At 42.0% G+C, this 22866-nt stretch overlaps 1 protein-coding gene across 1 annotated transcript in view; it reads right to left on the reverse strand.

Moving 5' to 3' along the window:
* Positions 1 to 22866, reverse strand: part of LOC128783025 (transcription factor RFX3-like) — a 197015-nt gene that overhangs the window by 58793 nt on the left and 115356 nt on the right. Inside the window, exons 6-7 of the mRNA XM_053933599.1 lie at positions 18800 to 18981; positions 17914 to 18033 (exon numbers count right to left, since the gene is read on the reverse strand). Coding sequence (XP_053789574.1) covers positions 17914 to 18033; positions 18800 to 18981 — 302 coding nt within the window. The remainder of the gene's footprint in view (positions 1 to 17913; positions 18034 to 18799; positions 18982 to 22866) is intronic.

Below are 22866 nucleotides of genomic sequence, written 5' to 3' on the forward strand. Positions count from 1 at the left end.
TGGGGCTCCATACTGCAGCTTTCCAAATCCGGTTAGTGCCTACAATTCGGCAGGAACCATCAGTGAAAAGGACATATTGTCTTTCAGTCTCGGGTAGCTCATTATATGGTGGGGCTTCCTCAGCATGTGCCACTTGCTCCTCTTCTTCAGAAGATAATCCAAAAGTCTCCCCTTCAGGCCAGTTTGTTATAATTTCCAGAATCCCAGGGCGATTCGGATTTCCAGTACGGGCGCGCTGGGTGATGAGGGCAATCCATTTACTCCATGTGGTGTCGGTGGCATGATGTGTGGAAGGAACCTTTCTTTAAACATCCACCCCAGCACTGGTAGCCAGGGTGCCAGAAGCAGCTGCGTTTTGGTGCCAATTACTTCTGAGGCAGCTTGAACTCCTTCACAGGCGGCCAAGATTTCCTTCTCTGTGGGAGTGTAGTTTGCTTCAGAGCCTTTCTATCTCCAGCTCCAGTGTCCCAGTGGTTGACCCTGAGTCTCCCCAGGCACCTTCTGCCAAAGGCTCCAGGACAGACCATGTTTCCTGGCTGCAGAGTAGAGCACGTTCTTCACCTCTGGTCCCGTTCTGACTGGGCCAAGGGCTACTGCATGAGCAATTTCCTGCTTGATCTGGGTGAAGGCTTGTTGCTGTTCAGGGCCCCAGTGGAAATTGTTCTTCTTGCGGGTGACCAGGTATAGAGGGCTCACAATCTGGCTGTACTCAGGAATGTGCATTCTCCAAAAGCCTATGGTACCTTGGAAAGCTTGTGTTTCCTTCTTGTTGGTAGGTGGAGACATAGCAGTGATCTTGTTGATTACTTCTGTCGGGCTCTGACGACGTCCATCTTGCCACTTGACTCCTAGAAACTGAATTTCTTGAGCTGATCCCTTAACCTTGCTTCACGTAACGGCAAAACCAGCTTTCAGCAGAATCTGGATAATCTTCTCTCCTTTTTCGAAGACTTCCCCTGCTGTCCTCCCCCATACAATGATGTCATCAATATACTGTAGATGTTTGGGAGCCTCGCCCTTTTGCAGTGTGGTCTGGATCAGTCCATGGCAGATGGTGGGACTGTGCTTCCACTCCAGGGCCGTTGGTTCCAGGTGTACTGCACTACCCTCCAGGTGAAGGCAAATTGAGGCCTGCATTCTGCTGCCAAAGGAATGGAGAAGAAGGCGTTCGCAATATTGATGGTCGCATACCACTTTGCTGCCTTGGACTCCAGCTCGTACTGAAGCCCCAACATGTCTGGCACAGCAGCGCTCAGTGGTGGTGTAACCTCAGTCAGGCCATGGCAATTCACCGTCAGTCTCCATTCTCCACTGGACTTGCGCACTGGCCATATAGGGCTGTTAAAAGGTGAATGAGCCTTGCTGACCACCCCTTGGCTCTTGAGTTTACAAATCATGTCATGGATGAGAATCACAGTCTCTGTGGTACGATATTGCCGACGGTGTACTGTTGCTGTGGCAATTGGTACATGTTGTTCTTCAACTCTCAGCAGTCCCACAGCGGAGGGGTTGTCTGAGAGACCAGGTAAGGTATTCAGCTTTCTGATGCCTTTTCTCTACAGCAGCTATCCCAAAAGCCCAATGATGTCCTTTTGGGTCTTTGAAATATCCATTTCTGAGATACTCTATGCCAAGGATGCATGGGGCCTCTGGCCAGACACGATGGGGTGTTTCTGCCACCCGTTCCCAGTTAAACTCACTTTGGCCTCCAATACAGACAGCTGTTGGGATCCTCCTGTTACCCCAGAAATAGAAATGGATTCTGCTCCTACATTCCTTGATGACATCAGGGTACACTGGGCACAGGTGTCAAAAAAAGACGTATATTTTTGTGGGTCAGATGTGCCAGGCCATCGGATCCACACAGTCCAATAGATACGATTGTCTCTGACCTCTACTTGGCTAGAGGCAGGGCCCCTCTATTCCTGGTCATGGTACACGTTGCTCACTTCCTGTAAATAGGTTCCTGAGGTTCCTTCAAGATGATCAGTCATATCATCATTCCTATATTGCCTGGAATTCTGCGTGTGAGAGACTGGAGCATCATTGACTCTAGATGAGCTTCTTGTGTTAGATGTTCCTCTTATCAGTTCACATACCCGGGCTGCTAAGGAGGAGGTGGGTTTTCCATTCCACTTCCTCATGTCTTCTCCATGCTCCTGAAGAAAAAAACAGAGGTTACCTCGTGGAGTGTATCCTCTCTCCTGGGCTGGGGAACACTGGCTCTTAATGGCAGAGACTGTTGTTGGTTCTGGTGAGATGTGGTAGACTTCTTCCTTAAGTTCCTTTTTTAGTTTCTGATGGCTCTTTTCAATCAAGCTCCGGACTTGCTCAGCCAACCTGGTTTCCATGGATGAGACATGGGTATGAAATGAGGCGGTGACAGTGTCCTCGTAAATTCTTAGTTTATTGACCAAGACACCCACCCTGTCCTCGCCTTCCCTCCATTGCAGTGTTGCCAGGTAACGGGAGAACATCTCTGGTCCAAGCTGTGCAAATCTCAACCACATTTGCAATATGCACTGGACACAATCTGGACTCTTAGGAAATCTCTCATCTTCTGAGAAAATTATCTCCAGCACAGCCAATTCCCTCAGGCATCGGATACCTTGCTCCATTGTGCTCCATTTTCCTTGGTGCACCTGGAGGTCTTCTTTACAAAGGTATCCGTCCCTCACACTTCTCAGCAGTTGCCTCCAGAAGCTGAGAGTTTCTTGGGTTCTCCCGATACCCTGGTCAATGACCACATCCTGGAACAGAGATCTCAGTTGCCTGGCCTCACTTCCATCCAGAATGGTGTCATTGGCTGCAGTGTCCCAGATGCGGAGCAGCCAGGTCAGGATGGACTCGTTCTTCTGGCGGGTGAATTCCTTCTGCAGGTCACACAGCTCACCCAGGGATAGAGAGCGAGTGATGATTTCTGGCTCTGTCTCTTCCACTGGATGCAAAGGTCCTGCCATGTCCTCATCAGTCACTATGCTGACTGATTTGCTCTTTGATTTCTTCTTCTGAATGGGGGCAACTGCTACTGGGTCAGGCTGTTCTGGTTTGGTGACAGTTTGTGTGGAGATGCTGATGGCGCTTTGGGTTCCTTCCTCCTCTATGACAGTCTGCGTACACATGGATGCTGTTGTATTGCATTTGGTTCTTTTCTCCTGTGGCATTCTGTGCGGACACGGACGCTGTTGCTTTGCTTCTCTTTTCCTCTTCCACAAGAAGACACTGCATCACACTATGTAGTGTTTTGTTTCTAAGCATGTTGCAGACTGCAGAGAAGACGAAGCAGAACTAACAACATTATGCTGGCCTTGGCATCCAGAGGGAACTCAACATTTTCAAAAACTGCTGTGTCAAGCCTGAAAGGTTGGAAAAAACCAATCTTTACCCCTCCCCCCAGGGGCTGGGTGTGGTTGCCGAGGCCCCAGATGTAGTAGCCTAGATTAGGACAAGCAAACAGATTTGAGTACATATTCTGAATCATGTTCATTGCCTCGGAGATTATAATGCAATAGACACAATAGACCAATAAAGCAATTCTCATACCATACCCTGGACTACACATGAGCATTACAATCGCCAGGTAATTCCCCATGTGTGGGAAAATATAGAGAGCTAGGTATAAGACCCATTTAATATGTTAAGCATCATAGTTAATAGGTGCCTTCTACAATACAAAATTGTAATTCTGACTTTTCTCAGTACCTTGCAGCCTCACGTTGGGCGCCAAAATTATGTTCTGGTTTGAAAACAAAAGGAGTGAGATACTCCAAGTCAGAAATACAATTTATTAGGAAAAGTGAAAAAGAAAACAAAATGCATGCAATAATACAAAAGAAAAACCACTGACAGAGTCAGAATACAACCTGACACCCTTTTTGGTGAGGGTGTTGGTAGCCGTCCAAATTGGAATGGCTGCAGTCCTCCTGAAAATCCAGCAGAAAAGCCTGAGTCTGTTGTCCCAAAAACCCAGATTATATCCAGTTTGGAATGCTTGGCTCCTCCCTCTGGGCAGAGCATCTCACAATGGGATGTTATAGTTCTTATCAGTCATACAGTGACATTCAGTAGCCCATTATCAGCAGATGTCTCCCCGCAGGGAGAATTGGTTGTGAAAGAGATAAGGAAAACTGCCCACTTAACAGAAGACAACTGCCATACAGATGGCAAATGGAATACATCTTGCCTTGCAATCTGGACAATTGGCAGCACATAAAATTCATAAAGCAGATATCATAGCACAGCTACCAATTTTCTTGTGGAATTTGGTTTAAAACTATACCACTAACATCTAAAGCTCATTTACACTAAACAGATATGCAATATTTCATTTTCCAAAGGACTTGTCTTCCCAGGAATCAAGAAGCTCAAAAGTAAAGGTTTAATCACTTAAAGAAGGATGATTCATTTGTATGAAGACAAAGTAATTTAAATAATTTTAACATGCAACAAACCTCTCATGAGCTCAGAAGGTCTGAGAAGGCTACTTAAACTAAGTAGCTGAAGCCAGGGAGGTTCAGACTTGATATTAGGAAGCATTTCTTTACTGAGAGGGTAGTCAAACACTGGAACAGGTTTCCTACAGAAGTGGTCAATGCCTCAAGCCTGTCACTGTTCAAGAGGCATTTGAACATTGCCTTTAATAGTATGCTTTAACTTTTCTTCAGCCCTGAAGTAGTCAGGTAGTTGGACTAGATGATTTTTGAAAGTTCCTTCCAACTGATATATTCTGTTCTATTCTAGTCTAGTCTAGTCTAGTCTATTCTAGTCTATTCATCATTTAAGTCACAAAAACTTTTATAAAGGATAAAAAGGACAAAGATACAAATAGGACTTCTGTTTAGGGTGGTCAGATGTTGAAACCATCACACTGACAGGCTGAAGATTCTGCCTGCCATTTTCAACACAATTGAAAATTAATTCTGCCATAGCTCTTAGTGATAAGAGCTTGGAACCTTTGTCCTTCTGAAGTAGCTTTGTAGCCAGAAGAAAACTAGACAAACCTCAATTCAGAAAGCAATGCATGTGAACTGTTGCTCAAGTCTGAAATTGCAGATTGTAAAGCTTTGTTTTAACTTTAGAAACATCAGCAAATTCCACTCTGAAAATGCTCCTCTTAAGAAGTAGTTGAGTCAGATGTGAGCATGTTCCCATTTTGATCTTATTCAACAGATAATAGAAATGTCCTATGTAGCTATTTAGATTTTAGTTTATGAGAAAGTTACCATAACAAGCAAGCATCCAAGGTTCTGGTCATTCTAGACATATATTTAACTATACAATACCATAGAACATGAGATATACAAGTGTGTTGATTTGGCATGGCCTATTTTTTTGGTGTCGGGGGAGGGGGAGGGCAGGCCACAGGGGTAGCTTCTGTGAGAAGCTGCTAGAAGCTCCCACCATGTCTGACAGAGCCAATCTCTAATGGCTCTGAAGATGCACATGCTGCTGGCTCAATTAGAGAGGTAGGTAATGCCTCTGTGATGACATATTTAAGAAGAAAATCAAAACAACATACGCGTAGTTTTTTCCCCATGGGTGGGGAGGCGCTGCAGCTGCTGCTGCGGCTGCTGCCATCCCCAGTGTGGCTCGCGGCCAACCTTGCCTGCTTGGCTGCCCCTAGCCAACCACGCTGCGGGTAAAAAGGGCAGGAGTGACGGCAATGGCTTCCCCTTCCTGGTGGCCCACATGAAGAGAGGTGTTAAATAGTGTCAGCACTGTGGCAGCTGCCACTGCCTGCAAAATGGCAGCAGGGCTGCCTGGACAGCAGCAGAAGCATGCAAGTGATTCTCTGACACAGAACCTACACGAGATCAACTTCTTGGCACTGTGGGATCTTGCAAGAATTTTTGAATTGGTGGAACTTGTTGACAATGGTACCTACAAGCAGAAGTTCTTCTAGTCAGAGAAGAGGAGGAATTCAGGATATGTGAGGGAAAACAACATGGCAGCACAAAGGTCAGTGGAAAAGAAAGAGGGGGAGGAGGTGCTTCAAGCTTCTTATCTGAGATTCCTCTGCAGGCCGTGGTGAGGACTATGGTAAAACAAACTGTCCCCTTGTAATGCATGAAGTCCACAGGGGATGCAGAAGTCCACTTACAGCCTGTGGGAAAAGTGCTCATGCCAGAATGGGTGGATGTTAGAGAAAGCTGTGGTCTAGTGGGAGACCCAAATAGAGAGAGAGGGCCCTGTTTCCAGAAACAGAGAGAGAGAGAGCCCTTGTTTCCAAACTTGAGCACCCAAGCCTTAAAAGACCGCACCCCACTGACAAATGACCCATGCCACAACAGTTTGGGGATGACGGTTTTGCCCGTGGGAGGGACCCCATGGCATAGCAGAAAAAAGACTCCTCTCCCTGAGCAAATGGAAAAAGATCTTGAATGACGATCTGACCAAAGCCCCTCATGCCCTGTCTTCCTGTGCTGTCGGTGGGAAGGACGGAGGGGTTGGGGGGAAAAAAAGGTGTTTCAAAGGCTTATTTTACTTCTCATTTTCCTCCTCTGACTCTGTTAATAATAAATTTACTTTATACCTTTAGATTTGAACCTGTTTTGCTGTTAAAGTATATTTTTTCTCCCAGTCCTTAACTCATGAGCCATTTGTTAATTTTTTCCCTCTCTTCTACCCAACTGTAGCAGAAGAGACCAAGTGAACAACTTCCATGAGTGCCTGGCATTTGGCCAGTGTCAAACCACAACAACAAGAAGTATATTTTTCCAAAAGACACCTCTTGGCCCGATTAACATAGAGTATGATAACTTTAGGAATGAGAATACTTGAAAACAAAAACTTTTGTCATCATCTAAATCTCTATGACTTTTATGTGAAGTTTAGTTATTGTAAAGGCCCGGGATAAAATCCTGGGACTGCAGAAATAAATTTTACAACTGTAATCAACTTTAGGAAGACTAAAGTTTAATCTCTAGTATCACAGTGATGCCAAATTGATTTTTGCCTTTTTTTCTTTTATATATTCTCTATATTCTTTACACATATATTTGTAACTCTGTAGTCTATTATTGTATTTGTACTTAGCTCCAGTACTTTTCCCTACCTTTTCCCTACCTGATCAACAGTGACATTGAACTCTTAAGGATAAACGTCTCATCACTTGATAGATCTCTTTGCAATCCAGAAACCTAATTTTTAAAGAATTTTTAACTTTATTCTTATTATACTCTAAAACTGTCTGGCAGAAGATCAATTTCTATTTTTAAATAAAAATCAGTATGTTCACATAGTTCCACTAGTTTCTAGAAAATTTATTATTTCACAATTTTTTCAGCTCTTTGAGTAGAATCCAAAGTGTCTTGAATGCATAAAAGTAACAGTCTTTTGAGTTTCTAGGGTTTAAAAAGAACTTTCACACACACAAAAAAAATCTAGATGCTAGGAGCCAGGATTATGCTACCACTTGCTCCAGTGTGCTTTATCTTGGGGAAAATCTTAATTCTGGCATTATTACAGGTGACATTATAGGAGTCAAACAGTTTCAACAGCTTTTATAGTCCGGTTAGCCTCACCTTGTTCCTGAGAAGTTGATGAAGCAGCTAAACCTAGGAACCATTTAAAAACATATGAAGGAGAAAATGGCAATTGGGAGTAGTCAGCATGGATTCACCAAAAGGAGTTCTCACTTGACCAAATTGATAAACTTCTACAATGAAATGACTGGCCTGGTAGATGAGGGGAAAAATTGATAAAATATGGGCTGGATGAGCAGACACTGAGATAGATTGAGAATTGGCTGAATGGCTATATTGGGTTTATGTGGCAAAGTTTTGGTAGTGGGGGTCTGCAGGGGTAGCTTCTGAGAGGAGACAGCAGAAGCTGTCTCCATGTCAGAAAGAGCCAGTTTCAGCCAGCTCCAAGATGGACCCACCACTGGCCAAAGCCTGAGCCAATCAGAGACATTAGTAGCGCCTCTGTGATAACATATTTTAAAAAGAGTAAAAAATGCTGCACAACAGTAGCTGGGAGAGAGGACTGAGAATATGCAAAACAAAATTCTGCAGACACCAAGGATCAGAAAAGAAGGAGGGGGAGGAGGTGCTCCAGGTGCCAGAACAGAGATTCCTCTGCAGTCCATAGTGAAGACCATGATGAAGAAGCTGTTCCCTTGCAGCCCATGGAGATCCATGGGGATGCAGAGATCCACTTGCAGCCTATGAGGAACCCCCACCAGAACAGGTAGATGTGCCCTGAAAGAAGCTGCAGCCCATGGAGAGCCCACACTGGAGCAGTTTTTTTGGCAGGACCTGTGACCTTATGGGAGACCCATGCTGGAGCAGTCTGTTCCTGAAGTATTGCACTCCATGGAAAGGACCCATGCTGGAGTTCATGAGGAACTACAATCTATGGGAAGGACCCACACTGGTGAAGTTCATGAAGGACTGTCTCTTGTGCGAAGGATCCCACACTGAAACAGGTGAGGAGAAAGGAGAGGCAGAGATAATGCATTATGAACTGACTGCAACCCCCATTCCCCATCCCTCTGTGCTGCTGGGGAGAAGGAGTTAGAAGAGTTGGGAGTGAAGCTGAGCCTGCAAAGAAGCAAGAATTGAGAGGAATGTTTTTTAAAACTTATTTTTATTTCTCATTATCCAAATTTGATTGACAATAAAGTGAAATAATTTCCCCAAGTCAAGTCTGTTCTGCCTGTGATGGCAATTGCTGAATTATCTCCCTGTCCTTATCTTGACCCATGAGCATTTTGTGGTATTTTTCTTTCTTGTACTGAGTGACTTGGTGAGCAGTTGGCAGTCAGCCAAGGTCAACCTACCACAATGGCTGGGCCCAGAGGATGATGATCAGTGGCAAAAAGTATAGTGACTAGCAGTGTACCTCAAGGGTCAATACTGGGTCCAGTCCAGTTCAACATTTTCATTAATGATCTGTATGATCAGGCAGAGTGTACCCTTGATAGTAAAAGGGTTTTAAAATCATGGGGACTTGGGGAGTTAGAAGGAAAATTAAGCTTAGTAGGCCCTGGGAAAATACCCTGGGAAAGTATAGGCCTTGTACTTGCTAGAACTGCACCTGTGTAGCTAGTATATGATAAACTATATAATTGTTAGATGTGATGATTGTTTAGTAATGAAATATAATTACTGTTTAATCGTAAGAATAATCATGAGAAACTGTGGTCAGGGGCTTGAGAAAGATCATGAGAAATTCATGCTTGAATAAGGTCAATGTATACAATAGAACAATATAAGTTTAATAATTAATATCTAAGTTATATAATGATAGAATATAAAATATGCTCAGCTCGAAAGCCATGTCAGAATCAGGTTTGGGTCTGTACCCCTGATTCCCAGAGCTCTTCAATAAAAGCACCTTCATATAATCATATTCCATGATTATGTGTGTTCCTGAACGCTAACACCCTCAGCAACTTTGAAGACAGCACCAAAACTGGGAATAGTGGCTGATATTACAAAGGGTTGTGCTGCTTCCAGGAAAGCACCTGGGAGTCCTCATGGACATCAAATTGAACAAGCATTGTGCCCTTGCTGCAAAGAAGGCCAATGGTACCCTTGTCTGCATTTGGCAAAGCATTGCCAACAGGTGGAGAGGCATGATCCTTCCCCTTTACTCAGCACTGGTGAGGCCACATCTGGTGTACTGTGTCCAATTCTGAGCTCCCCAGTACAAGAGAGACGTGGACATACTGGAGAGACCCAAACAAAGGGCCATTAAAATGATTAAGGAACTGGAGCATCTCTCTTATGAGGAAAGACTGAGAGAGCTGGGACTCTAGCCTGGAGAAGAGAAGCCTCGGAGGGATCTTACTCATGTATATGAATCCTATAAGGGAAGATACAAAGAAGATAGAGCCAAACTTTTTTCAGTGGTGCACAGTGAAAACAAAAGAGGCCATGGGCACAAGATGAAACACAGGAGATTCCCTCTGAACATCAGGAACTATCCAGTGATTGAGCACTGGAACAAGTTTCCCAGAGACATGGTAGAGTCTCCCTCTTTGGAGATATTTAAAAGCCATCTGGACATAGTCCTGATCAACTGGTCTAGATGGTCCTTCCTGAGCAGGGGGGTTGGACAAGATGACCTCCAGAGGTCCCTTCCAACCTCAACCATTCTGTGATTCTGTGATTCAATTATTTAAATATTCTGGCATTTCCTTCCTTTCTTGGGGATGGTTTATTATCCCATCCCATTTTGGGGGTTTTTGATCTGTTTTGTTTTGTGCCCAAGGGTGGCAGCTGTCCCCACCCCACCCCACCCCCCATCCACGTGAGAGGGAGAAGGCCGAAACTCGCACCACAGCGCCCCCTGCAGCCACAGAGGAATCATCACCACCTGCCCTGCTCAGCTGAGGAGCCACCAGCGCCCCTACCGACTGCAGCCATAACTACACCAAAAGGGAAAGTGCTTAAAGAGCAGGAAGAGACTGTCTGTTGGGTTTTCTGTTATTTTTTTGTTATTGTTACCATTGTTGTTGTTTGCCTCATTATACATACACATACTAGTAAAGAACTGTTATTCCTTTTCTCATATCTTTGCCTGAAAGCCCCTTAATTTCAAAATTATAATAATTTGGAGGGGAGGGGATAATATTTTCCATTCCAAGGGGAGCTCCTGCTTTCCTTAGCAGATACCTGTCTTTCAAACCAAGACACTTCCCATAAACAATCTAGCACCAGTATGTCAAACACAAACCAGACTTCCATTTGGAAGTCTGAGCCATATAGCAGCTCCAGTTGAAAGCCAGGGCTATTACCTATATAAGTGAGGCAAGTCCTTACCTCTGCATTTCTTCAATTCCAGTACAAAGGTGCTTTAAATGGCTTGATCTGTGTCTGTTGAGTCCAAGCTACTGTCTCAACTAGGAGATGGGACTGTTATAAACAGCCATCTGTAGTTTACATTTACTATTTTTAAATTTCTTATTGGAATACAAAAGTAGTACTCCAATAGCTCATGTTGACCACAGCTGTGACTCAGCAAACTTTGAATTAGCTCAATGGTTGTTGCCACTCAACTGAAATTCATTTCTGAAATCTCAGACCCTGAGTTAAGGGCCATGTCAAACACTGCACACAAGCATACCTCTAGCAGGTCTTTGGATATATTCACATTTGTGGTGGTTTAGCCTTGGCTAACAGTGAAATTCCCACTCAGCCACTCACACCCTCCCTGCCCCAGTGGGTCAGATGGAGAAAATAGGAAGAACAGGAGCAAGAAAGATTGTAGGCCAAGATAATGACAGGAGTTTGCTTACAAATGATCCTTGCAGCAAAACAGACTCAATTTAGGTAAAATTAAGTAAACTTATCATCAATTAAAAATGTAATTACTAATTCAGGTAGCAGAAAGCAAAAAGACAAATATTAAAATACATTTCCTCCTTTCCCAGGCTCATGGCTTCATTCCAGCTTCATCTTTTCCTCCCCTTACTATTGACACAGGTTACATGCAGCCCCTTCAGTGAGGCAATGGGCTCAAGGGTGTAAGGATGTTATGGTCAGTACATAAGAAAATCTCTCTGCCACTCCTTCCTTCTCACACTTCTCTGGCATGGATTCTCCATGGGCCGCAGTTCCTTCACAAAATATCGAACTTCTCCAGCATGGTATGTTAAATAAGCTGCTATGTGAATACTGATTCTGGCACCATAGAGCACCTCCTCCCCCACCTTCTTCTCTGACCTCTGTTCATACTGCTGGTTTTCACTCTTTTTTCCCCCCTACTCCTCTGCATGTGTGGTGGGTTTTGCCCTGTCGTAAGTACATTTTCACAGAGGCACCATCAGCTTTGTTGATTGGCTCAGCTTTGGCCTGCATTGGGTCCATTAACAAGGCAGCTGGAACCAGCTGTGTCCAGCACAGGGCAGCACCTTACCCACTACCAAAACCTTAAGAATCAAAGGACAAACAAATAATGCAGATGTTACCATGGGAGTCTACCATAGACCTCCTAGCCAGGACAGTGATGCCAATGAATTATTCTTTGAGGAACTAATGGATTCTTCCAAGTTAACTGTCCTTGTCCTTATGGGAGATTTCAACTTGCAGAAATTAACTGGGACCATCACACATCTGGTACAAACGGGACAAGAAGATTCCTAAGAAATCTGGATGACAACTATATGGAGCAGGTCCTAAGGGAACTGACTCCGAAAGATGCCCTCCTTGAAGTACTGCTTGTCAACAGAGTGGAACTCATGAGCAAAGTGGAGACTGGCAGCTGTCTTGGCCACAACGACCACAAAGAGATCGATTTTTAAATCTCTGTTGGCAGGAGAAAAGGTCCATCAAACCTCAACTCTGGACATGAGGAGAGCAGACTTCAGGTTGCTGAGGGAATTAGTGAATAAGGTCCCCTGGGAAAATGTTTTTGCAGGTGCTGGGGTCTATCAGTGCTGGTCACTTTTTAAACACCACCTGTTAAAAGCACAGGAGCAGGTGATCCCCAAATGCTGGAAGTCAAGCAGGCAAGGCAGAAGACTGGCTTGGCTGAACAAGGATCTTCTCTTGGAAATAAGGCCAAAAAGAAGGGTATGGCCAGTGGAAGCAAGGTCAGGGGACGTGAAGAATACAGAGATGCTGCTCACCACTATTAGGAGAAAATCTGTATGGTCAAAGTGCAACTGGAATTGAGCTCCTCAAAGAGCTGGCTGTCACTGCAAAACCTCTCAAGGATTTTTGAGCAGTTTGGGAATCTGGAGAAGTCCCACCTGACTGGAAGCTGGTGAATGTTGTCCCGATTTTCAAGAAGCGCAAGAAGGAGGTCCGCGGAAATGTCCTGGGTTGTAAGATAAGTGTGTATTCTATTTGCCATCTGTTAGAGGTGGGGCAGTTACCTTCTGTTAATTGGGCAGTTTTCTTTATCTCTTCCACAAACTAATCCTCCCTCCAAGGAGATATCTTCTGTTAGTGGGCCATTGAGTTTCACTGCATGACTGATAAAATTACATCATCCCATTGTGAGATGCTCTGACCAGAGGAAGGAGCCAAACATTCCTACCTAGATATAATCTGAGATTTTAGAACACCAGAGCAGCCTTTCCCACTGAATTCCCAGAGGAGCAGCTGTCTTCTCCGCTGGACTCCCAGAGGAAGACCAGGCCCACCTACACTACCACTGGACCTTCAGAGGAAGACTACACCCTTCTACAGGATCACTGCTTCAACAGAACCACACCTGTCACTCCAGGAGGATGGCAGCCACCATTTAATAGGACTGCTACCACCACCCTGACCAACAGGGTGTCAGGTCATATTCTGATTCTGTCAGTGTTTTTTTTTTTTTTGTTTGTATTATTGCATTTGTATTTTTTAGTTTTCCTAGTAAAGAACTGTTATTCCTATTCCCATATCTTTGCCTGAGAGCCTTTTAATTTCAAAATTATAACAATTCGGGGGGAGGAGGTTTACATTTTCCATTTCAGGGGAGGCTCCTACCTTCCTTAAGCAGACACCTGTCTTTTCAAACCAAGACAGGAAACTACAGGCCTGTTAGTCTCGCTTAGGTGCCTAGTAAAGTTATGGAGAATATTATTCTGGGAGGTATTGAAAAACACCTGAAAGACAACAGTCATCGGTCACAGCCAGCACGGCTTTATGAGAGGAAAGTCCCACTTGTAAAACCCAATTTCCTTTTATGATGAGGTAACCCAGCTAGCTGATCAAGGGAAGCCACTTGATGTAATTTTTTTGGAGTTCAGCCCAGCTTTTGATAGTGTCTCCCACAAGATCCTTCTGGACAAAATGTCCAGCCCACAGCTGGATAAACACATCATGCAATGGGTGACCAACTGGCTCATGGGTCGGGCACAAAGGCTTATAGTGAATGGGATGACATCAGACTGGTGACCTGTGTCTAGTGGGGTTCTGCAGGGTTCCATCCTCATCCCTGTGCTCTTCAACATCTACATAAATGACTTGTATGCAGGAGTGGAAGGTATACTAAACAAGTTTGCAGATGATACAAAACTGGAGGAGGTCTCGACTCCCTCGAAGGCAGAGAGACCTCGACAAATTAGAGGACTGGGTAATCACCAACCATATGAAGTTCAACAAGGGAAAGTGCCAGATTCTGCACCTGGGATGGGGCAACCCTGGATGTACGGACAGACTGATGAATGAGATGCTGGAAAGCAGTGCCGTGGAAAGGGACCTGGGGGTCCTGGTTGATGGAAAGTTTATAATGAGTCAGCTGTGTGCCCTGGCAGCCATGAGAGCCAACCATGTCCTGGGGTGTATTAGGCACAACAGTGCCAGCCAGTCAAAGGAGGTGATTTGTCTCACTCTGCTCTGCACTGGTGCGGCCTTTCCTTAAATACTGTGTGCAGTTTTGGGCACTGCAATCTAAGAAAGATATTAAGCTATTAGAGAGCATCCAGAGGAGGGCAGCAAAGATGGTGAAGGGCCTTGAAGGGAAGCCATATGAGGAGCAGCTGAGGTCACTTGGTCTGTTCAGCCAGGATAAGAGGAGACCGAGGATGGACCTCATCACAGTCTCCAACTTCCTTGTGAGGGAAAGAGGAGGGGCAGGCACTGATCTCTGTGGTGACCAGTGACAGGACCCAAGGGAAGGGCCTGAAGCTGTGTCAGGGGAGGTTTAGGATGGATATGAGAAAAAGGTTCCTCACGCAGAGAGTGGTTGGGCACTAGAACAGGCTCCCCAAGGAAGCAAGGAAGTGGTCATACCACCAAGCCTTACAGAGTTCAAGTATTTGGACAATACTCTCAGGCACATGGTATGGCTCTTGGGAATGGTCCTGTGCAGGGCCAGGAGTTGGACTCGATGATCCTTGTCGGTCCTGTTCAACTCATCATATCCTGTAATTCTGGGAATGCAGTGTCACACAAGCAGGAAAGTTGCATGACCTTTCAAATTAAGAATGAGGAAAAGTGATCTCTAGCATAAATTCAGCCTATACTTTGTCAAGAAGTCAAGAATCGAAGTGTCTATCCGATTCTATGTGATTGATGGAGAGGGGGTAAAATTGATACATCTTAACAGAAAAAGCAAACACAATTTTCAGATGATTCTAAAGGAGAAAAATAACATTTCCCAGCTTGAGTTATAAGAAAGGAGAAGGAAACATTCATGATTCTTAGATTCTCTTTGCTCTGAATATCTTTTTAAAAGACAATTATTGCATGTAAGTTAAAACTTTTTTAGTTTTTAAATAAAATTATAAATATTCATAAAACTGTAAATAAAGATTGCTCCTAATGACTCAAGCTATAGTATTAAGCCCTTTATATCATGTTAAAACATGATAGATTTCTTCTTCTCAAATATATACTAAGCATGATTCATAACTGCGGCAGAAGTCTTAGTTCAGAAATATAGTGTTTAAAAAAAGTAATGCAGCTTAATGCATGCTTTTGTTTGTTTTTCTTACATGTAGCTCTTTTATCCTCTCCCCCACCCCCCAGACATTAACCTCTGCGGTCTAGTACATACATGAGAATCTTTATATCCATTAAAATAAACAAGCAACTATATGGGTCAAGCTTTCCCCCATACACATTTCAGAAGAAAATCTGATCAAACTGTATCCTAAACCCTGCAAAATAAGGATATAAACAGAAATAAAAACTAAAAGGAAAGATTTCTGCATGCTAGAGAACAGCAAAATTATATTAAACATGTTAGAATAAGAAATGCTGGTGTTTTATATATATATTTAAACTTTTGTTTAAAATTACTATTATGTTAACCATAGTCCATTGTGATAAAAATATTAGGCAGACATCTGATCTTGCTTTTAAAATCTCTATTTTTCCATAAAAAAATTTACGTCAAAACCTTCAACACTGGCAGTTTTTGCACAGAACATCGTGTAGGTAGAAGTTGGTTCATGGATTCCCAATTTTTTCAATGTAAATTTCTTATTTTTCTGTTGGATAAACACCTATTTTCTGAAAAGTATATTAGTATATCTGATTTTGCACAGAAAACAGACTACTCATTTTTTCACCTTGTAAATATCACACAGTCATTCTAGCTCCCTACTCTTTGCATTTCATCTATTTAGAATGCCTGGGATTTGGAAATTTATTTTACCAAAATCTTTGCACACCTGAATTGATTTAGGGGATGAACAAAGATCTTCAAAACTACTTTATAGAGATACTGTTGGGATGGAATATATAAAGCATATCCACACTATTTTCATTAGCATCCAGTGAAAGGACAAAAGGCAATGGGCACCAATTGAATTGCAGGAAATTCTGCTTAAACATAAGAAAATTCTTTTAACTCTAGGGCTGGTTGAGCACTGAAACAGTTTGCCCAGTGAGTTTGTGGAGTCTCCACCTTTAGAGAAATTCAAAACCCAACTATACATGGGCTTGGGCAACCTGCTCTAGCTGACACTGCTTTGTGCTGCAGGTGTGTGTGTGTGAACTAGACAATTGCCAGAGGTGCCTTTCAACTAAATGACATTTTGTCTTTTTCAGTTTGTGCCCATTGCTTATTGTCCTGTTACTGGGCACTGCTGAGAAGAGCCTGGCTTTGTCTTTACTCCCTCCCATCAGGTATTTATACACATTGATAAGATACCTGTGTTGCAGGATTACTGATTTCTATCTCAGCCACACCAACACCTGTGACTGGTATGGATCCCACTGACCTGGACCCCAAATTATGGATTTGCTTTCTGTCTTGACCTTGGACCTGTCTTGCCCCTAGGGACCTAACGAATGATCAGTGGACTGTGTCTGACTCTGGTTGTCCTCACCAGACCTGAGTCTGATTTGTGGATTGACTTCCTGGCTGGACCTTGCACCTGTGTCATCACCACAAATTTGTCTGATGATCTGGACTCTCGGTTGAATCTGACTACCATCTCCAGATCTGCCCTGCTCACTTCACTTGTATACTGCAGGACTAGGCCCAGGCTGGTGAGGTCTCTGCTGTGTATACCATGGTACTCAACTCCCAACTCCCCATTCCTTAAGGAGAAGACAGCCCTTGCTGCTCCCTGACAGGAAGACAGTTTTGAAAGCCTTGCTAAAGTCAATATAGACATAATCCACTGCTCTCTCTTCATCCATGGAGCCATTCACCTCATTTTAGAAGACTATTGGGTTGGTCAAGCATGATTTCCCCTTTGTAAATACATGCTGACAACTCCCAATAATCTTATTGTCCTTCATAGGTAGGCTTTGGCTTTCCTAACATCATCCCTACACAGTCAGATAGTCTATATATAGAGTCTATAGACAGACTCTATATTCCTCCTAGGTTCCCTGACATTGCTTCCACCTCTTGTATACTTTATATGTTTGAGCTTTATAAGGAATTTCTTGTTCATCCATGCAGTCCTCCTTCTACCTTTGCTTGACTTCCTGTATGTTGGGAAGGACCATTCTTGAACCTCAAGGTGATCCTTGAAAAATAAACCAGCTATTCTGGACGCCTTTGCCCTGTAGGACTGTCTCCCATGAGATTATTCTAAGCAGAGCCCAGCAGTGGCCCAAGTCTTCTCTGCTCAAGTCCAGGGGTTTGATGCATCAGTTCTTGCCAGGAGGAGGACATCAACACAAAGCTGAACCTAATCACAAGTTCTTCTATCATTTTTGATATGTGCTGAATAAAGAGATGAAAATCAACAGCAGAATTTGAAATTCAAAGCTCCTATTACTTTTTCCCATCTTTTGATAAAATAACCCAAAACCACCAAGAAGTGTCTGTTATGAAGAATTGAATCATATTTTACTTTTTTAAATCAATTTTTCAAATTTATGAGTTTTTAGATATGTCTACTGATATCAGACTCCAGTGATATCTACTGCTGAACTGACAAACCTTTATTTTTCCCAAGAGAAGTTAAACAATTTCCATTAGAGATTCAACTTTGCCACATAAATGCAGACAGGTAAGGTTCCAAGAACTAGAAATATGAAAAAGTAGTTTCATATAACAGTATACCTCTGTTTCTGCTGCATGGGTTGCTGTCTCATAGCCATATATTGCATGTCATCTTGTAGCCGATTAAGGGGAGAATCTGGTTTGACACGAATCCCATAATAATGGTATTTAGAGTTCCCCCTTAATGAAAGAACAAAAATAACATTGTTTCTTTAGTATATACATTGTATGTTAACATTTGCCTTGACTGGAAAACAGTACATAGAAGTTAGGCTTGTCTTTCCTCTCACTCTGGTATAAAACTGATATAACTCCACCAGCTTCTGAAAATCAGTTCACTCAAACGATATTTTCCAGCACTTTACTGTTGGGCTTCATTGAAATAGAATAAGGTAAATAAAAAAAACAACTAAATTACTTATGCAGTCATGGTGAATAAAACAATTCCATAAATGAGGTATGCTTGTGAGTGAGGGTTTGTGAATGTTTCACTAATCAACTTCAGTCCTGGTCAACTGGAAAGAAAGAACAGAATTAGGCTATCTGTGTTCATGTTTATGAGAGTGTCTATATGGGTGCTAGTAAAGGCATTGCCCTGTGTTAGCTTCTGTGGTTAACTGTGTTAGTGTCATGTGCGTGTTTGTCTGCATCTTTGGAACACATGTTCAGTCTCGCTACTATCTGGAGCTGCAAATGGAAACAGCAGTAGCTGCATCCATTGGACTGAGATGGAAGACATCTGGGTCATAAGAGTACACAGAATCTGGCTATAGCAGACCAGGAGTCCTGAGTCCTGAAGTCTGCTGAATTTGGCAACTCCCTTAACAGAAAGGCTTAAAATATTTTTATTTGCTTATTTCCTTGCTTGTTTTTAACATATGAGCTTCATGTTCACGATTATTATTGATATTTTTCTGTTAAACTTTAAGATTTTATTAACACAAACCTGGTACCCAGTCTTCTGGTCCGTAATCCCATGAAGATTGACCGTATGAGTTTTCCAAAGGAGGCAGCATTGACTGGATCTAACTTGTGCTCCTGACAATGACGTAAGTAATGGTTGTAAAGGGTACTTCTGGGGAGACTCACTCCTTCTGCAGTTTCATAGTTGTCTAAAAGCCATTGGAGCTATGTCAAATATGAAAGAGTGAACATATATAAATTCAGTATTACTCTACTGTAAACCCCCACTTAATTGTACAACATAGAACTGATCTTTTTTAGACCACTCAAGGCCTGTTTAATACAGTGACTTTGTTCTTTGAGCAAATATAATCTCTTTAAATCTCTTTCAATGCTAGATATGGAATGATGCCTTAGGTTTGGAATTTTTTTTTTAGGTTTACAAGGAAATAACAAGACTCATGGCACCTGTGAGCTCAGATAGCTTCACTTCTAAAAATATTTCAGATTCAGTACCATACATTAACATTTTATGAAGTTATTTGTGCTTTTGAGAAAAATTGCTGAAACTCCAAAGAAATAAAATAACCAATGTAATTTATATTAATTGCATTTAAAAAAACCCTAATAGAACTAAGTTAATAAATTTTTAATTCTGGGATGATATTTCTCTTCACGTGGAATTAAAAAAATACAAATAAAAAAACCCAGTACTACATTTAACTGAATAGGGTTTATTGTCTTCCAAATACAAAGAAGAAACTATCAAATATAAGGTAAAAAGCAATCTAGATGACATGAAAAATAACTTGTATAGATATAAAGCATCATGGGCCAAATCCCTTTCTGTTGTAGCCTGTTTGCTTCTAAGAGAAACAGAATTAACTTTTTTTTTTCCTGTGTAATCTATTGCAGAATTTTGGTGAGCAATTTTGGAAGCATTTAGGCAGATAGCTTCTAATACATGACTGTACCTCTGTATATAACAAATAGTAACTAACATAGATTCACAGAATATTCTGAGTTGGAAGGGACCCACGAGGATCAAGTTCAACTCTTAAGTCAATGGCCCATACAGGGAATTGAACCCATAACCTTGGTGTTACTGGCACCATGCTCTAACCAACTGAGCTAGTCTCAAGGTCATGCACACTAAACTCAAGCAAAATGGTCATTTTAATGACATTTACCAGTATAAGAGAACAAAAAAAATAAAATGGAAATATTTTTATAGTTTTTATTTATCAGCAGTCCTGACTAATGGGGGAGGTCCCACTTGACTAGAAGTTAGCAAACCTATAAGGAGTGCCAGAAGGAGGATCTAGAGAACTACAGGCCTGTCAGTCTGACTTCAGTGCCAGGGAACGTCATGGAGCAGATCATCTTGAGTGCCATCCCATGGTATGTACAGGACACCCAGGGGATCAGGCCCAGTCAGCACTGGTTTAGGAAAGGCAGGTCCTACTTGACTAACTTGGTCTCCTTCTATGACAAGGTGACACACTTAGTGGATGAAGGAAAAGCTGTGGATGTTGTCTACTTGAACGTTAGTAAGGCCTTTGACAGTGTTTCCCAGTGCATTCTCCTGAAGAAGCTGGCTGCTTATGGCTTGGACAGGCATACTGTTTGCTGGGTAAAAATGATGGATGGATGGATGGATGGATGGATGGATGGATGGATGGATGGATGGATGGGCCAAAAGAGTGGTGGTGAATGGAATTACATCAATTTGGTGGCTGGTCACAAGTGGTGCTTCCCAGGGCTCAGTATTGGGGCCAGTTCTGATTAAGATCTTTATCAATGATCTGGACAAGGGGATTGAGTGCACCCTCAGTAAGTTTGCAGATGACACCAAGTTGGGTGGGAGTGTTAATCTGCTGGAGGGTAGGAAGGCTCTGCAGAGGTTGTAAGCTTGTATGAGGCTAAACAAGGTGAAGTGCATGGTCCTGCACTTGGGTCACAACAACCCCATGCAGCACTACAGGCTTGGGTAAAAGTGGCTGGAAAACTGCTGGTCAGAAAAGGATCTGGGTATGCTGTTTGACAGCTGACTGAACAAGCCAGTGCGTGCTCACATGGTCAAAAAGGCTGATAGCATCCTGGCTTGTATCAGCAATATTTTGGCCAGCAGGGCTAGGGGAGTGATTGCCCCCCTGTACTCAGCAGCTATGAGGCCAAACTTCTAATCCTGTGTTCAGTTTTGGGCCACTCATTACAAGAAAGACACTGAGGTGCTAGAGTGTGTCCAAAGAAGAGCAATGAAGCTGGTGAAGGATCTGGAGCACAAATCCTATGAGGAGCAGCTGAGGAAACTAGGGTTGTTTAGCCTGGAGAAAAGGAGGCTCAGAGGGGACCTTATCACTCTCTCTACAACTACCTGAAAGGAGCTTGTAGTGATGTAGATGTCAGTCTCTTCTCATAAGTAGCAAGCAGTAGGACAAGAGTAAATGGAAATATAGGAAAAATTTCTTCAATTAAAAGGTTGTCAAGCATTGGAACAGGCTGTCCAGTGAAGTGGTTGAGTCAGCAACCCTGGATGTGTTTAAAAGACATGTAGCTGTGGCACTTAGGGACATAGTTTAGTGGTGAACTTGGCAGTGTTATCAGTTGGACTCAATGATCTTAGAGGTTTTTTCCAACCTAAATGATCCTATGATTCTATATTTAACTTATGAGGTTTCAGATTTTTAAGGATACTATAATTTTACTTAGCTTACCCCTTCCTTCCCCCATGGTTTCATATCCTTGGAATTTCCCTTTAATTTCCACTTGAATTTCCAAATTTTGCTTTTGTCTTGTATTTACTAATTACTTAAGAAAGTAATTATGCCAGAATGAACATCCAAATTTTCCAGGTTCACAAATCTTACAAAAAGTCTGGACTTAGTTTGAGAATCCAATAAATCCCCAAACCATGGATTTGGTTTTGGCATTTGGAACAAAGTTTTACTCCAATATGCTGGACCCTCATACGATTGTTTAATTCATTTCACTTTAGACCACCAAAGTAATTAATATGACCAAGATATGTGTTTAAAGTACAGTAAAATATATAATTATGTGACATTGAATATGCTACTCTGCAGGGCTACTTACTAATAGATCACTGAACTAATTCTGTTCCAGTAATGTTCCATATAACTTGTCATTTACAGAACAAGAATATCAATATTTTAGTGCTCATTACTCTTGAAATAAGTTTCCACTCTGACCCTTCTTTATTGCAGAACTATTAGTAAAAATTAGATTATAATGAATATATTGGACATACAGTTCTGTTTAAGTCAGTTGTGAGCAATTTACTGAACACAATACATGAAAAATGAAAAAAAAATTAGGAAAACATTTACTCAAGACCTTTCAAAGAACATCTTCATGTTTACTTTCTTACAGAAAACATTACCAGAACTATCATGCTTAGGTTTCTAAACAAGAACTCTGTGTAAAGATGTAGGAGAAGCATGATCTAGCTGTTTGTAAGATGGATGTAGATCATGTTGCACTTTAAATAAACATAAACAAGTGTAGTTCATCATCCTTATATCAACTTTTAGGTATAAATGCAGTCCTAACATTCACAATTTTTTATTAACTTGGGCATTTACAATTCTGAAACAAAGCCTAGGAAAAAATACTTAAAACTTTTACCTTGACATGAGTGTATTATCAAAACCATTTCACTATATCTTAATTATAGCCTTCAAACTTATAATTTAAGTGATACCAATTAATTTTTGAAATATGAGCAATTTGTTTTATCTCACAAAGAAAAAAATTACTGACAAAACCCTCAAATTATTTCCAATTTAACTTTTAAATATAGTATTAGATTTTTCCCAGATTAATTATAATTTATTAGGATTCTTTTCAGTGCATTTTACTAATGATCTGTATTTGACAGATATTCTTTCAACCACAGATTGGCATTAGCCAACAATGGAAAAGCAAAAACCGAGATAAGTACAAAGTAAGGATATTTGCTCCAGGGTGAAAATATTTCAATAAAAAAAGGTTGACATGATTATTTGGCAGGTTACAGCCTTCAAAGAAGAATGTCAATAGCTGAATGCCATGTAAAAAAGTAAATAATCTGCAGACATGATAATGTTA

This window comes from Vidua chalybeata (genome assembly GCF_026979565.1).
Source record: "Vidua chalybeata isolate OUT-0048 chromosome W unlocalized genomic scaffold, bVidCha1 merged haplotype SUPER_W_unloc_9, whole genome shotgun sequence".
NCBI classification, from domain to species: Eukaryota; Metazoa; Chordata; class Aves; order Passeriformes; family Viduidae; genus Vidua; species Vidua chalybeata.